Source organism: Podarcis liolepis (assembly GCF_965112155.1).
Source record: "Podarcis liolepis genome assembly, chromosome: 6".
NCBI lineage: Eukaryota > Metazoa > Chordata > Lepidosauria > Squamata > Lacertidae > Podarcis > Podarcis liolepis.
Genome location: NC_139559.1, coordinates 32,849,859 through 32,866,498, shown reverse-complemented (window position 1 = coordinate 32,866,498; position 16,640 = coordinate 32,849,859). Strand labels below are relative to the sequence as shown.

At 43.3% G+C, this 16,640-nt stretch overlaps 1 protein-coding gene across 1 annotated transcript in view; it reads right to left on the bottom strand.

Annotated features, from left to right (window-relative positions):
- Nucleotides 1–1,546: 1,546 nt before the first annotated feature.
- ARL8A (ARF like GTPase 8A) overlaps nt 1,547–16,640 on the bottom strand; it is a 35,986-nt gene continuing 20,892 nt past the window's right edge. The window contains exons 2-7 of the mRNA XM_083508628.1: nt 14,159–14,239; nt 12,769–12,842; nt 9,565–9,658; nt 8,629–8,696; nt 4,254–4,324; nt 1,547–3,648 (exon numbers count right to left, since the gene is read on the bottom strand). Coding sequence (XP_083364754.1) covers nt 3,599–3,648; nt 4,254–4,324; nt 8,629–8,696; nt 9,565–9,658; nt 12,769–12,842; nt 14,159–14,239 — 438 coding nt within the window. The 3' untranslated portion in view covers nt 1,547–3,598. The remainder of the gene's footprint in view (nt 3,649–4,253; nt 4,325–8,628; nt 8,697–9,564; nt 9,659–12,768; nt 12,843–14,158; nt 14,240–16,640) is intronic.

Below are 16,640 nucleotides of genomic sequence, written 5' to 3'. Positions count from 1 at the left end.
CTCCCCTTCAGGCTATATTGGCACACTGAATTTAAAGAGAGACAGTTATGTCCACATGCTATTCCTGTTCCATCAGGCCACTCTCTCCCCTAGATTTACTGTAGCTTGGATAGGTTTAACTGCAAGGAAATACTGTCAGCACTGGTATTCCCAAAAGATGGAAAGTAAAGAGGTAAGTGCTGTGAAAACAAGCCTGTCTTATGTTCCCTTCAGGAATATAAAAGCCATTTACCGTCTTCCCTATGTGAAAAAGCTACACAATTAAGTCTGCAAGTGGGGAAATTGCAACAGCATTTAGGAGATATACAGAGATATGAAAAAGCAGACTGAGGTCCCAGCTAGGTTCAGGATTATGCTTCCAAGTACAAATACATCCACAAAAGTTACAAGGGAGGTTCTTTTGCACTATTATGAAAAACTGTTGATAGACCAACTCTTCTATTAATTTGTGTACAGCTTTAAGCTACTGGCCAGACAGCTGTTGGCAGCGAATTCCACAAGTTAAACTATGGCATTATATGAAATACTGCCTCCTTTGATCTAGTCTGTTCCTAGCTACTGCTAGCCAATTTCTTTGAGTGAGCCCATGTTCTAACTCACGCATCCCCAACCTGCGGCCTTCCAGATGTTTTGACCTGCAACTCCCACGATCCCTAGCTAACAGGACCAGTGGTCAGGGATGATGGGAATTGTAGTCCAAAACATCTGGAGGGCTGAAGGTTGGGGATGCCTGGTCTAACTCCCTATATCAGGGTTAGTTAGCATGGTGTCCTCAAGACACCTGATGGACTTCAAGTCCCATTACTGCTGACCATTGGTCACACTGGCAGGGGCTGAAGGGTGCCAGAGGGCATACTGGCCACCCCTGCTCCACATCATTTATAAAGCTCCCTTGTGGACTTGTTTAGTTTCTATATTTTAAAAAACCAAAAACCAAGGTGCCTTACATTAGCTTTTGTTCCCAAGCAGCATAACACAGCCCCAATAGTTATGCTTGTTCTTTTCTGGTGCTGCAATGTCCTTCTTAAGATGTGGTGACAATAATTGTTCACAATACTCTAAATGCAACTACACCACAGATTTATCTAATCTAGCTAAAGATTTCTGTTAGCGACAGCTTTGTTTCCATTTCCTTGCCTAGTAATTCTCAACTACGCTTGTCTTTTTCATTGCTGTTACACAATGTACTGACTTCTCCTGTAAGGTGTCCGCTGTCACCCCAAGATGGGCAAGCCCTAGCCAGTTCAGTCCCCATCAGCGGATGTACACATAGGTGTGTGGGTGTGGCAGGCAATTTGCCAAACATGAATCCTGGCAGGTGGACACATCTAAAAATATGAAAATTACATTTGCAAGCCTCCAAAGATAAACTCCGATTTCCTTGGTTTGCTGCCGTCATCCTATAGAAGCTGTGCCCCAAGGCCATGAAGGTGCTGCTGGAAAAAGAAGGCTGATCTTCTGAGTTTGAAGCAGAACAAGCTCCAATAAAGTGAGTGAGAGAGACGACAAACCAGTTAAGAGGAAATAAGTTCACAATGCAACCACCACCAACACAAAATTGTTAATTTATTGTTATTTAGGAGGCAAAAAATGTACTGTTACAAGATTCATTTCCCAACAGAGAAGGTCAAAAAATGAGCCAAAAATATATTTTAAAAAAGGAATAATGACACTTTACAATTCATTAAATTAAAAAAAAGTAAAATATCTCCTTGTGCAATTCTGTGAAAATGAGAAAAGAGGAGGGGGAAAGATGCAGTTAGAAAGCCCCCCTCCCCCCTGAAGGGAGCAGCTCCGTGCAGGATAGGGCCAGGCAAGGGCAGGAAGGGCCCTGCAGTCTCACACCTGTCCAAAGCTTAAGTGGGACGGGGAAGACACGGCCACATGCAGCCTGCTGCCCTTCACAGGGAGACAAGGGGGCCAGCATACAAAGCCTTTTAATGATCCTTCCCATGACCCCCTTCCTGGACCCTGTTGAGGCTGCTGTAGATTCCAGGGTGAGCAAACACCAACACAGGACAATTGCCAACTCTGCTAGGCTGGATTAATACCCCTGACCAGGAATAGCTCCTCCTTGCTACCACAGCCCTTTACCTATAAACTCAAGCACCCTATTGCCCAGTAGGGTGTGAAGCAAAGCGTCTCCCACACAGCCTCATGTGCGCTTGAGAGAACAAGAATGCCCTCCTTCTACTCCACTGGTTTAACCCAAGACCAAAGCCTCACACCCTAGCTTGAGGGACAGGCAAGTGTGTACGCTCAAGCCCTGGGCTCAAGGAGGGGGACACGCTCAAGCTTAGGAAACTGAGGGACAGCCCTTGCTCCTAAGGACTAGGCTGCGGCCTGCAGAAACACTTCCAAACTGGGCAGAGCACAATTTCTACCCGCTATGTCCTCCACTCTGAAATTTGCAGCAGTGGGATATAGGATTTGAGGGAAGCGCCTTATGCCTTGTCCAAAGGGCTTTGAAGGGAACTCTTGCATAGATGTCTCCTCCCACTGTCCCTCACGAGCTGAACAGGCCGCAAGCGTTTGGCATGAGTGGGAGGCCCAGGAACAGGGTTATGAGAAACCCAGACCACTCCAGATCTGTTATCTTGCTCTGGCAGCGCACAGAAGCCTGGGCCCTTATTCTGCCTTCACACAGTCAAGGGATGTGCACCATCCACTGCCTACTTCTGTTCAGGTGCTGGCTGAGAGAAAGACACCAGACCGAGAAGGAAGGTGAGCACAAAGGCTGCAAAGCGTGAGTGCCCAGCATCCACCAGGCATGCCAATTCATCAGGCAGGGCGCAGGGGGAGATGATACTGGGGGGGGGGGGAGCAAGCTGAGTAGGAGCCAAAGCTCATGTACAGGATTCAACATTTGGCCACTGGGAAGCATTTGCTCCCCACGGCTCAGTGGACACTGGGCAGGAGGAAGAGATGGCACCAACTCTCCTCTATAATCTCAGACCATGAACAATACTGCTCTATGAACCTTTCCCAGAGGCTCATCCCCTAACCATAGTGCTGAGCAGCTTGGGGCAGCAGAGAGGGGAGAGAGCTCTGGATCCTGTTGCAGAAGGAGAAGGGAGGGGCTTGAGGTGAAAAGTAGGAGGTCTCTTGGGAGAAGATACTGCCCAAAGCCATGGTCCCCTCCAGCAAGATTCCAAGTGCCCCTGACTGCTCGTAACATTCCCAATACTGCGTTTGGTACTTTCCCCACCCCATCCATTTGCTGCTGCCCCACCCGCACCACCCCCTGCGACAGCTCACAGGCCCCATTTAATAACAGCAAAATTGCTTAAATTAAAAAATTAAAATATATATACATATATATATATATACTGTACACACACCGACGACAACAGAACAGTGCCAAAACCAGAGTAAGGAGCAAGGGGGAGGGGGAGGAGGCAGACAGTTTCTTTACAATAAAAACAGGAGTTCAATCTCAGCAGAAGAGGAATCTGGGGTCCCCTAAAAATACCCATCTAGGGAGAGGGAGGTGGGCGAGAGGGTTGGAAAGAGCAGGAGATGGGGGAAGAGAAAGGAGGAGGTGCGTTTGGGCTTTTACAATGGCATCTTCCCGATCCAAGACCTGGCCAAAGGGCTCTCAGCTTCGCCGGGATTTTGAGTGCTGAATAAGCCACTGTAGGGTGATATCTGTCAAACACAAGATACGGTTAATGACCATCACGAAAAATAGAGGTTGTAGCGAGCGGCTTAGCTAGAGGTAAGGGGCCTCACATGAGATTACCAAATTATGAGCCGAGCCCATGATTCACTTCTGTAACCCTTCTGCCAGCAGCCCAACATGTTGTCCTGAAGGGAATGACCTTTGCATGTGAGTGAACTTTTTCTCTATCATGGCTTTCAACAGAGGTGGGGAACCTCCAGGTGTTACTGGACTCCAATCCCAACCAGCCTGAGTCAGCATGGCCAACAGGCAGGGAAAATAACAGCTGTAATTCACCAATACTCAGAGGGCCACAGCTTCTCCATGCCTGGGCCTACACAAACCTTTCTTGCCCTCCTAATTATGTATGGAGGGGGCCAGACCCCAGGGGCATTCAGTGCCATCACAGAATCAGTCCCACAGTTTAACCCATTTGGCACATAGTGCTCACAACACAGGAGAGCCAAAGAGCATAAGGAGAGATCTCCCCATGGGCAGTCTAGGTGTCACTGTGCATTCAAGCCCCAACCATTCCCCTTAAAATTGTCAGGCACTCTGACGCTGCAACCTCCCGTTTCCCTTCTACACTCACCAATGTTGTCCTTTTCTTTGCAAGAGATTGAATAGCAACAGATCTCTCGGTCCTGGATGGCAGACAAGTTCCTGCAGGAAAAACAGAAGCACAAGAATATCAGGCTTCCTTGGGGAAAGCACTGCATACAGATAAAGGCATCCACAATGAAATGGGCAAAACGAGCTTCTCTCCCTGCAGCCGTGACTCCTGTACCTTTCCCTGCCAGTCCCATGTATAATATCCCACTCACAATCCAATGGGGGCCTATACATGTGGATTCCATGCATACAACACCCACTCATGGATATATGGAGGGTCTGGAAGGCACTACTTCATTCTCTCAGAAGACTGTCTGAGCTCGCCCAAATAGACAGCTACCGTCAACCTATTATTTCTAGGTTAACCAACATTTCCACAAGATGTAAGGGAAATCTATTCCTCACAAAACCAACATTTCCTGTCACCTGTATTGATTCCCCTTTAATTCCTTCGTGAACTCCAGTGCTATTGCATTGCAATTTTCTTTATTTAGTTATAGTAGTAAAGGTAAAAGCTGGCCCTTTTCTATAAAACTAAACAAAATCCACACTTCCTCTGCATATCTCTATCCTATTTAGCCATCCACTTGGGTTTCTATTCAGCGTTTCTTTAGCAATATATTTCAGAGAGTCAGATGCTTTCCTTTCCCCTCCAATAATAGGTGAAATTCAGTTTTTTCATTTCTTATTCTCCTCACTCCAACACCGCCCCCCGTTAAACTCCAGGACAGGAAAGCAGGCAGGGCATTGGATAACAGCGCCCACTCCTCGGGGAAGGGTGCTGCTGCCCAAAAGCATCCAACAACATGTGACAATGTGTATACATTGTCAGGAAAGACAATGGGGAGGGGCTTGACAGGAGGGGAGCTGGTGACTCCAGTTTTTGGTTTAGCCAGCAAAGCTAGCCCCAAACAGCAGCCCCATGAGGACAAAGCACCTCAGCTCAGTGGTGAACAGGGGGGTTATTACTGTTGGATGCAAGTTATCAAAATGTTAACCCTGGTAGACAAATAGCATGGGAGAACGATAGCACAACTCCGGTCTAGATCTTATATACATAACACATTTGAGAATTTTCTTTTTCCTCTCTCCAGTTCCCTTCCAATCTTCCAAGATGCTCGCCTTGAACCAAGCTTTGTTTTCTTGAATTGCGCCATTTTAGCACGTGACAATCATGAAATTCCTAGACTTCAGTTCAATCACATTATCCAGCCAGTACCATAAAAAGGAAAGATGAAAACACTGGCCTGCCTTTGGCGCCACCCTGTGGTACATTCACAAGACTCCAAGGTATTTTTTTTAAAGAAAAACAACAACCTGATATCAAGTCCAAAGTTTCCTTGGCTCTTTGCATTTCCACTAAAACTTAAACAAATTTAAGCTCCATATCAATCATCGATCCAACAGAAATGGTGATTTGTTCTATGGCACCTAAGAGACAGGCAATTCACTAGGCATGGCTTAAGCTTTCACAGCTTGTCAGACACATAAGTTCTTCCTTGCATTGCACCCTATGTACAGAGGAAAAGGCACTGTAAACCACAAGGCATATTGTACACCCGACATTCCTATGTAAAATGCACAGTACTGAAGTTTGTGGCCAGACCTGCTGTGTTGCCAAGAGGGGAAATAATCCTGAAGGCTTGTATGCTTCTATACCACTTGGGCACATTCTGCATACATGATTGCCAGGATGTTCACTGGTGGATTTGTCATGGGCTGTAATTAACTGAGGAAGCCATAGGGCTGGGCAATATGGAGATATATAATCCAAAACGGGTTTGTAGTCAACATCGTGATAACCGTTTCATAGTATCTGACCTGGCAATATATCACAAATCACGAAAAACTGTGAAGCGGGTCATCGCTTCTCTCATGATTCCTGCCACCCCGTTGTAAAAATATGTTAAAGGGAAGTAAAAATGTACTTAAGTACTCCTAAGTAGTAGCAGTTGCCAAGACATCACCCCATTCACCTCTACATAGTTTCATCCTTATGTCAGGCATCATGATATTTTGGTATATCGTGATGTTTAGCTGGTGATATATTGCGATGTTGAAAACCAGATATTGCCCAGCCCTAGAAGGCAATAACACTCCCCAAATAATGTAATATGGAGCCCGAGAATGGGACACAGTCAGACAACTTGCCAATGCCAAGACAACAGGGCACCAAGCACATCCAGTCACAAAGGTTTGCTACTTTGTGCTCACCCACAATTATTTTAGATTTTTAGACTTCCCGGCCCTTCAGGTTAGTGGCAATGCTGTGAGTACACACACAGCTCCACATTATGCCAACACATTCATTGCCCACTTTCAGCAATGCTATCTCTTGTGCCCAAATGCCTCACCTCTCCCTGAGAAACAACAGCACCATTATCATCTGGAACCATGAGAAAAAAGGCCCACTAAAGAAAGTGACAAAACATCAACTGTTGCCACCTACAGCTTCAAGTGAGACCCTCTCCCAACATGTTTTATCAATGAACTATAGGACATCATGGGCAACTGTATTCCTTGTGTGGTAGTTATGTCATCATTAGAAGACATCACCCCAATCTTAAATATCTATCTACCGGAAAGAAAGAAAAAATGGGACTATGCCTTATGACAAACACAGGTCCATTCAAGCAACACTATTACTAAACCTAATATTCTCAACCATACTGTTGGATGTTTATTCAACTGCTCAACTTCCAGTGCAACATATACCCACAGTCCAGAAATAAGGTGCCTTCTAGATAATGTTGGAATCAACCTCCTATCAGCCCCAGACAGCATGGTCAATGGTTGGGGTGATGGGACTTGTAGGCTAGCAATATCTGGAGGGTACCATGTTGGCTATCATTGCTATGACCTCTTGATAATGCCCTTCTGCTGCCCACATAAGATAAACAGATCTGGCTCTATATATGAAAACGCACAGACATAATTCGGACACAGAAATGATTAGCACTCGGAAACCTAAATGAGAACTCTCTCAGAACACACTGCTGGTGACCTGAAAGTCAACATGTCTACAAAGCTACTTCAAACTGCTCTAATATGAAACACCAGAACTAGATTTTGTAAGTGAGTTTGATTATATTGCATCTGTGGAGCTGTGGATTTCTTCTCCCCAAAACAAGAGTAGAATTGGCATAGCTAGAAAGGTAGGTGATAATACTATGACAACCAGTGTGTGTGTTATTTCCACACACTCTCTACTGAGAAAAACATTTCATGTAGTTGACAAAGCTGGCTCTAGTCCACAAAAGCTAGTGTCACAATAAATATAAAGGGCTTTAAAAGGGCAACACAAGACTCCATGCTGTTTTTCCTGCAGCAGACTGTAACAGCTACCCTTCTGGAATTTATGCCACAACCTTGTGAAAGGAATTAAGGATCTGCATAGCCCAGCCGTGGGGGGGGGGGTGGCGGAGGACCAGACCTATGAGTTCAAAGCAGCCTTAAAAAACAAGCAGATGTCTCCCCATTGTCGTAACAGCAAATTTCCCCTTTAAGGAATGCAGCAAGAGATCCAAATTACTGAAGATTTTTACAGCTGGAGAAATAGATGCCTTGGCCTAGTTCTTTTTCAGTCACTTGGTAGCAGCCTCTCATCTGTTGGAAACATGTGCATGTCTGAGGGAAATAAGTGAGCAGTCAGAAATGCAGCAGCACTAAAGCAATCCTACAGCAGCCTTGCCAGTGTTGACAGAGCATGAGGTCATACCTGCCCCTTAAGAGAGCTTCATACAAGCACTAGCTCTCTTCCAGCAATTTATGTTATTGGTTATTTGCAGATTTATAAACCACTTCTGATTCTGATATGGCAAAAGATAGAGATGGGGGCAGTGATGCAGGTTTTCTGGAAATTTTTTGAATTCAAAGTATTGCATTGGAATTTTTTCTGAAGGCCAAGACAGTGATCTAATACAGCATGCTTCTTTTACTTGCATTCAGCAAACAAAGCTAGAAACTTGCTTGCCTAATATCACATTTGCAATTGCCATGCATTCATTGTTATTAATGAACTTATGAAACACTTTTCTGCAGAAAAGCAGTGCAGAAAATTTCACTTTCCACACCACTGAGGGAGACACATGCAGATTCGGCAATGGGCAACAAAATGTACAGGACTTCTGATTCATTCAAGAATGCTGCTGTGATCTAGGATTATGATCTTTCAACCACATCAAACATATCCAGATCCAATTTCCCAAACTCTTAAACCGACTTGTGTGTATGAAAACCAATTAATCAGTGCAATGTGAATGCCTCAGTCAAGCTCAACAATGGTGCATTTTGAGATGCAAAAGCCCACAGTAGGCAAATACCTGTAACTCCAAGTCCTAACAGCAAATACTTACATCTTCTCAATGAGCTCCTTCTCATCCAAGGCACCAGGCAGATCTCGCTTGTTCCCAAGAACAAGGACCTGAGAAAGAAAAGAGGGTAGATCTCTCAGTCCACAGCTCACATAGGCAGCTCACATCTACCACTGGATCAGCCAAGGGTGGCCATTGGTTATGATAAATAAACCCTATATAGCCATGTTTTTAATAGAACTGACACCCTTGAAGCAAAGAATTTCTTTATAATCCAGGGGAACGTCTTCTAAGCATAGAATCAGAAAAGCCAGGTCTACATCACAGTGACAACAGATGTAACTACCACAAGAGCTTCAAACTACATGGTCAGTTCCTGAATACAAGGAAAACACTGGTGGAATTAAAATCAGCAGGGTTTCAAAAAAACAAAAACCTAGCCAAATATGTCAATTACATATTCTCCAATTCTCTAATAAGTGCTTTTTGTTGCGCTCAGCTGCAACGTATGTTGAAAAGGACTTCAGATTCTCTGGTGGCAGACAGACTTTGCAGAACAAGGGTATTTTCCCATTTCATGGATGGAATATTAATACAATAGCAAGCACCACTCATTTGGCTCATCCTAGACTTTCTCACCTCAAACTCACATACATTGTACCCTCAAGGACTCACAGCATTAAGGTAACAGCGGTATGTGGTGTGTCCTTTATCTCTTCCAAATGGTGCAGTAATAAATTTTCTATATCACACTCTAAACAGTTTCCCTGTTCTAACCAAACCTTTTATATCTTGGAAAAGAGACATCCCAACAACACAGTCCAGCAGAGCAAAGCATGCAAATAGAGAGGAAGGATTTAATCCAGAGTCTGGTCTGGAAGGCTTGCCACTAATCACCCACTGCTAGTTATGATCCACCACACACTCATACGGATCTGTTTGCTTACTTAGCCTCTCTCCAGAACTGGAGCAACTTACAGGGATGCCCTGGAGCTGTGGCTTATCAAGCAGGTTGTGAAGTTCGTTCTTTGAGGCTTCAATCTTCTCCTGGTCTGCAGCATCTACCATGTATCTGGAATGAAATCAACTACATTAGCTCTGAGGACAAGAAGCAACAGGTGCTATTGCATGGAGTAGCCAAACCAGAGGAAGAGAGCAATCTCCAGAAAGCAAGGTGGGTTATACTGAATCTTCATTTGAGTCCCAGCCACTGAATATAGGGTCCTAACTAACCACTACCTTGCATTAGATTCAGTTACTCTCCCCATACCATAAGTAGGGGGAATTGCAATTCTGAGACCACATACTTTCATTGTGGCCACCATAATGCTACATATCAGTCCAAATTTGTAGAAATCCTTTTGGTTTGCAAACTTCATATAAACTGGTGAGAGGGCTAGTTTTGAGTTTTGTTTTATAATTTATGTTGATATTTTTTGCTTGGGGATGGGGATAGACTGATTTTTACTGAAGAGTGCAAAGAACAAAGAGCAGATCCATACAGGTGGGATTAAGTTTAAGATTTTTATCAGCCATCTGCCAACATATGTTTAAATTCAAGAGAGCTAAAAATTGGGGCGGGGCGGTTGGAGTCTGCTGAAAATATTTTGTTCAAGATACTTGATTTTGTGTTAGAGGGACATTCAGCATAACGAAGGGTTCAGATCCTTAGACCCACTGACCATCTATTACCAAATTCCTAAGCCGCCATAGAAATAAGGCCCTTGCCACTGCCAGTTCTGATTTCTTGTGGCACACAAATTGCTGCTTGTGCCACTACCTTAATGGGCAATCCTTATACCTGCCCTTTTCCAGAGTGCCTCCAATGCTCAACACAAGAAGCTGCAAGGTGCTCTTGTGCAATGCAACAATTCAGCTGCTCTAACTGCTGGTTACACAGCAGGAGCTTGGCAAACCGCATCTATGTTAAATTATTCATCGGGCAAAATGTGCTAGGCTGGCTCACCTAGAAAGCCAGCAGGCAGGGAATATGGGACGCAGTGTGCAGATTTCCTACATGGAGTTTTTATGTTATAGTAGATATCGAACAAGCACAGAACATCTGAGAAGCATTCGATAATGTGGAAATCTACAAGGAAATACTTCTGCAACTGAAACAGCATACACAGTACTGGATTTCTAACTGAGCCCAGCTTGTATTGCCTCTGGTCATTGGCAGTGGCCATCAAGGTAAGCCCAGCTGAGAAGTGCCAAGAATCTGGTATGAAGCGCGCAGAAGCCCTGATCTAAGGAAATTAAAGAGCCTCTATTCTGTACATGCTGGTTTCTGCCATTCCCCAGTTTCTGCTGAATTATGTAAGCTACCCCTTAAGTGCCATGTACAAGCTATCTGGAAGAAGCATCTATATTTTCTGCTTTTGTTATTTTGCAAAGTGCAATGTATATTGAAGACACTATATACCCCTTTTAACAGTTCTGGAGGGATAAAGGCTTCCCTTCACTCTACATTTGTGTATATATAGCTTCAGAGGTACACATAATATAGCTTTTAATGCACACATTTCATGCTTAGAAGACCAAACCCTGCAATCTGGTAAGGTAATTAAATATTCTTACGAATGGGGGCCTCAGAGAGAGATGATGCTTTTGAAAAATGGAGATCATAAAAGCATCCATCTCTGAAGGAAAGTAACTGCTTCTTGGAGCAGACTTCTTCCTTTTCAAAAATCACTTGTCTATGAATACTAGTATCCAACTGTCTATACCAACACACATCTTCTCCAAAAAAAATGGCATAGAAACCAGCTTATAGTCAAGGCTGTGTAGTCTGCGCATGAACTTTGAGGAGGAATCACAGGTCAGTGGTAGAGCCCATGCTTTGCATGCAGAAGATCCTGGGTTCAAATCTGCGGCATCTCAGCTTAAAGAAAGTTGCTACTAGTGAGAACAAACAATTCTAGGCTAAATGCACGAACAGCCTGACCTGGTATATGGCAGCTTTCTAAGGAATCCGAAGGGTGTTTTTTTTTTTGCTAAAAATAAATATATATTAAAATCTATGGCTTGAATAAATGTTAGAATTAATGAATTTGGTTGTTTTTCCAACCTCTCTCTACCTCTAGTAGACACAGGGAAAGGAAGAAACAATACAAGGCACTGAAGCCACATTCCCTGACCACTGGAAATTCAATCCTCTCCAGTCACTCACCAGGCAATCTCCAGATCAGAGTCTTGTGCCAGTTTCCTACCAAAAAATGCCCTCCACCTGGCTGCTCTTCACTCCCTGAAGGTGCTATTCTCCAAAACAGAATTGGCTCGTTTTTAAAAGGCGTACTTATAATCAGGTGTAGCCCAGCCCTTTGGCAGAGGCGCTACAGAAATACTTTGTCTTGCTCTATTTCAGCCCAAGAGAGGAGAGCAGCAGAATGGCTGAAGGTTATTCCGTCCACCCGTACCAGGTACTCAAAGGAATAAAGAGGGTTTCACAAAAAGCAGCACCAGCAGGAACTGAAGAGTCAGCCAAGGACACTGAGATCTTTCAGAGACAGCACAGAAGTCTGCAGCTGTCAATAAAAGGCCCTGCCCTGCCCCACAGCCTACTGACAGTGAGGGTTTGAACTGAACGGCTGCCTGAAGAACCTTCCTCCTCCTGCTGCCTTCCATGCAGTTAATCAGACTCCACAAGCAACCCTTTGTGTGTCAAAAGTGGCCTGATGCAGAAGCGGTGCTTTATTTGCAACTTTATTTGGTACAGTGTAGCTTAAGTGCAGCCATCCAGTGGTTATGTGTGTGTGCAGTAACCCTCAGAGCAGGGGCACTCACTTATGGTTCAAAGGCAGGTAGGATCCAATGGAGTCATTGTGACATTCTATAAGAAATAAAGAATGGATTTATGGAGTTGTAGTTCAACAACATCTGGAGAGCCACAGGTTCTCCGGGCCTGATATAAAGGATCCCAGCCTGTGCTTAGAAGTGAAGCCACACCTGTAAGGTAGGTAAGAATCTCTTTACAGTTCCAAATGTGATCCAAGAGACAGTGGATATGTCCAAAGAAGCCTCAGGGTTTATCATCTTTGCCTGAGTTTATTGGACTGATTTGATCCCACCACCACCACCACACGGCTCCAGTGTTCAGAGGAAGCCTAGGACCTGTCTTGAGAGTAGCACACAGCAATCTCAGAGCTTGGTGACAGACTGAGAATCGAGGCATGGAATACTTACACTATGGCACTGACTCCACGGCAGTACCGCTCCCACATGCTACGAAAACGAGGCTGGCCCCCAATATCCCAGAGCTGTGGGGAAAGAAGCAGCAAGTTAAAATATGGGTGAGATCTACGATGTGAGAATTTGCAAGCCCAAGCATTCTCTCTGACTTGCACATACTTGGCCCCACTGCCTGCTCTACACTTTCCCATGTCTTCATTTTATGCATGGTCATCCAGTCTCTCCACAGCCCACACTCTTTATTATTAAGGGAGCCATCTGAAGCGCTACCAGAAGATTTCAGAGAGCCTTGGGTTTCTGAGCAACAGTGGTACAACAATGGCCACTTCACAAAAGCATTCTCACACTTGCAAATACTGTAAAGAACCCAAGTATTCAAATTACAATATTATGATGAATTAAAATTTACTAGGATTAGCTCCACAAAACTCTTGAGTGATGGAACTGATATCCAAACTAATTAAATAATATTTGCAATGTTTTCCCGGTCAAAACACATAAATGGAACTGAAGGAGGCGAACAGTCTACTGATATATTTAGAAATCCTGGATTTAACCAGACACACTCTACTGCCACTACTCTGCTTAGGCAATTCCTTTTAGGATTCCCACCAAACACCTACTCCTCTCTCTAACAGGAGCAGAGCTAATCATTCAAATAATACACAAAAACAATAGGGTATCTAGCAATAGTGAGAGAAAGACCACCCAGAAATTCACATCCACAGTTTTGACTAGAAGACACCCCAGAATAACCTTAACTTATATTGTAAACCACCCTGTGATATATTGTATACTGCCTTGCTACCCTCAGATGAAGAGTAGTATACAAATTAAACAAACAAACACTTCTATATTTTGTCCTCATATGTATCTATAAGCAATCTTCTGATTTAAGAGTGATTTATAAAGAGTTATAAAAATTAAAAAATTTAACACATCATATAAAAACTGAATAAAATATTACAACCAGAAGCAGTAATCAATTTAGTGCTCAAATTGTGTTGGAAAACAGGGCACCATCAATAAAATAAATTCATAAACTCCATTCCAGCACCATTCAGTCTGAGTTAAACTTTTAGTCTAAAAACTGCAGGTGCGGGAGGTGGGCCTTCTCTCTCCGCAAACTAAATTCCCCAATAATTTGAACATTGAACCAATTTTAAGAAAAACTTATCAGAGCATCCCTAGAGTCCTCTAGAAAAGGGTTGGCTCAGCTTGGCACCCAGAAACCAGTTTGGTGTTATGGAACAGCATAGTTTTAAAAAGCTGGTGTTAATTCAACCCTGTCGATCTGCCAGTGCTTCCTTAAACCCCCAAGCTTGCCCGCAGCACTATGTTGCAAATCTAGGAGCACACTTGCCCAAGACATACTGCATCTTACCTTTATAGTAACATTTCCCTTGGTGATCTTCCTCATATTGAAGCCCACTGTTGGGATCATATCTTCATTGAACTGCCCCGACTAGAACGAAATAAAAATAGATCAGTCTTTCATATGGAAGGCTTGGCTGTTTCTGTCTACCGCATTCCACCTTGGCTAATCAAGCTCCCCTGAGAGAAGAAAAAGTGATGAGATGTGTTCATTCCTAGAGCAAAAGAAGTACCTATTTAGCATCACACATTTTGAGCACTTTGAATAATATACCAGACGTAACCCTCAAGTACTGAGGGTTAATATCAGAAAATATTGCAGTATTTCTAAACTGCCTTACATCATGTAAGATTCCAAATATTTTGGAGGTGGTGGTGAGGGAAAGAAACCAGAGGCAAAGCCTCTTAAGTAACACCCTCCTGGCTACCACTGAATAAACCATGGTTGGTTCTACACAACCATATGCTTCACTGGTAGTAATCAGCTGTTATATATCAGGTATTCACTGGAATACCCATTCACCAAGTGCCTACTTTGTTTACATTTAGGCACCAGGTAAACACTATTCTTTTTGCTTGAGCATTTGGGGTTGACACTTGCCAGATAGATTACAGTTTGCCTTTATGGGGCTTTAGTGCTGCCTTGGGGGCAATATTTGGAAGAGAGCGCAGGATTTTTTTCAATTTTTATTTTTAAAAACAGCTTTGTTGTTAATAGGCAGTGTTTCAACATGTCTGTAATTAAACTGTTTCTCTGCTGATGAAGGTTGAGAGAATTTATGAGGAGGCAGATAACCTTTCGATGGCAAGCACTGGAAACAAAATGTGCAGGACACACAGACACATCAGTCCTGTTGACTGCACGGACCAGAACAACATGAAGCATCTTATAGATTGGAAGTGCTGAAACAAATCAAGGGTGGGTGGGTGCAGAGAACGTATAATTTCTCTATTTTGTGCAAGGTTTTCTTCCTCTCCTTCATTGTATAAAGATAAGTGACAGGGAAGGTGAGATGTATTTCAGGAGAAATAACCTTATTAACAGACAGAGCCAATACTCAGGTTATACTATGAAAGGACATGGGAAATGAGAGTGCTGCTGGCAATGTTTTTTAAAATAAAAAATAAAAAGAATGATACTCAAGGGTTGGATAAAGTTACTTTAATGAGAGGTGTTCTTTATGCTAAGAACGCAAGTAGCAATAATGGAAGCTTGCCACCTTGGCCGTACAGTTATCTGCATGTCAATTAATTTGGTCCCCACGGCCCATTCCATATTTGGCTTCTGCTGAGACACAGCCTATAAGACAACTTAATGCAATGTCTGACAATCTCCCTGGGAACACAACTTGCATGCACCGGAACACAGGACATGAATTAAGAGCCAACAAGGAATAAGAACTTTCACTTGTGACAGACTTGCTTTGTTCAGAGAGCAGAAACCCTGAGCCAGCATATTTTTACCCTTTTTTCCTCAATTTTGTTCTGCTGGCTTACATTTCTATAATAACTGCAGTATAGTACTCTGTGCTTTGCTCCAGCCAAAGTGCCTGCAGGGAATTAACTTTCACATACCCATTGAGCAATTCTTCAGCACTTGCTGAGTCAAAAAGGTCTATTATATATATTCTGGTCTGTTCATTTTTAACACCCAAATTTCAATTTTTACCTGTTTATTAAAAGAAAGCTTTCTAAACAAACAGCAAGTGTGCTCACAGTATGTTGCAAATAAATACAAAACTAAACACTTGCAATTCCTATAGGAAGCACATAAATATGTACAGGAAGTGTGTGAACCTCAATGAAACATTAAGGGACAAAATGGCAATGAAGGCGTCCAGTTCAGACATAACCCACCCCCGCTCCCAGCAAGAACACTTTATTTAAGGTTGACAAACTTAGAGCAGAGGAAGCAGAAAAGGGAATGGCAACATCTGCCCTGTGGAAAGGAATTATCTGTCCTACGTACAATGAGTTGCAACATTAGATTTCTCAATGTCACAAGACCTTAGAAATTAATATGTCTGTCAGCAGAGTTCAGCCCACTGCTGCTTTCTTTCAGTGATTTACGGTTTTAAGATTACTAACATTCTTAAACTTCTCTTGCTTTTAATCTGGCCTCCAAAGTTTTATGAGGCTGCGAGTCTCCAGCTCATATCTAACTGTCAGCAATGAATTTATGTTAACTCTCTGATTAGAAAAACTGAGTGCTTTTAGCCATCAGCTTCTCAAGATATGACACATCAGCAAATCTTCCAAGGTTCCGAGACTCTTCACAAAGATTTTGTGCTTATTCTCCCAGCGTTCCATTTCAAAAGGCATAACCTGATACTTGTCGAGAAAATAACAGACTGCTCAAAAACAACAAGCTTCAAAAAAAAAGGCCAACCATTACAAATTTCACCTGGGTTTTAACAAACCATGCTACTCCAGTCCTTGGGCCAAAAGGTCTTTGGTGGGATGAGCTCAAGCATTCTGTTTCCCTGGTCTAT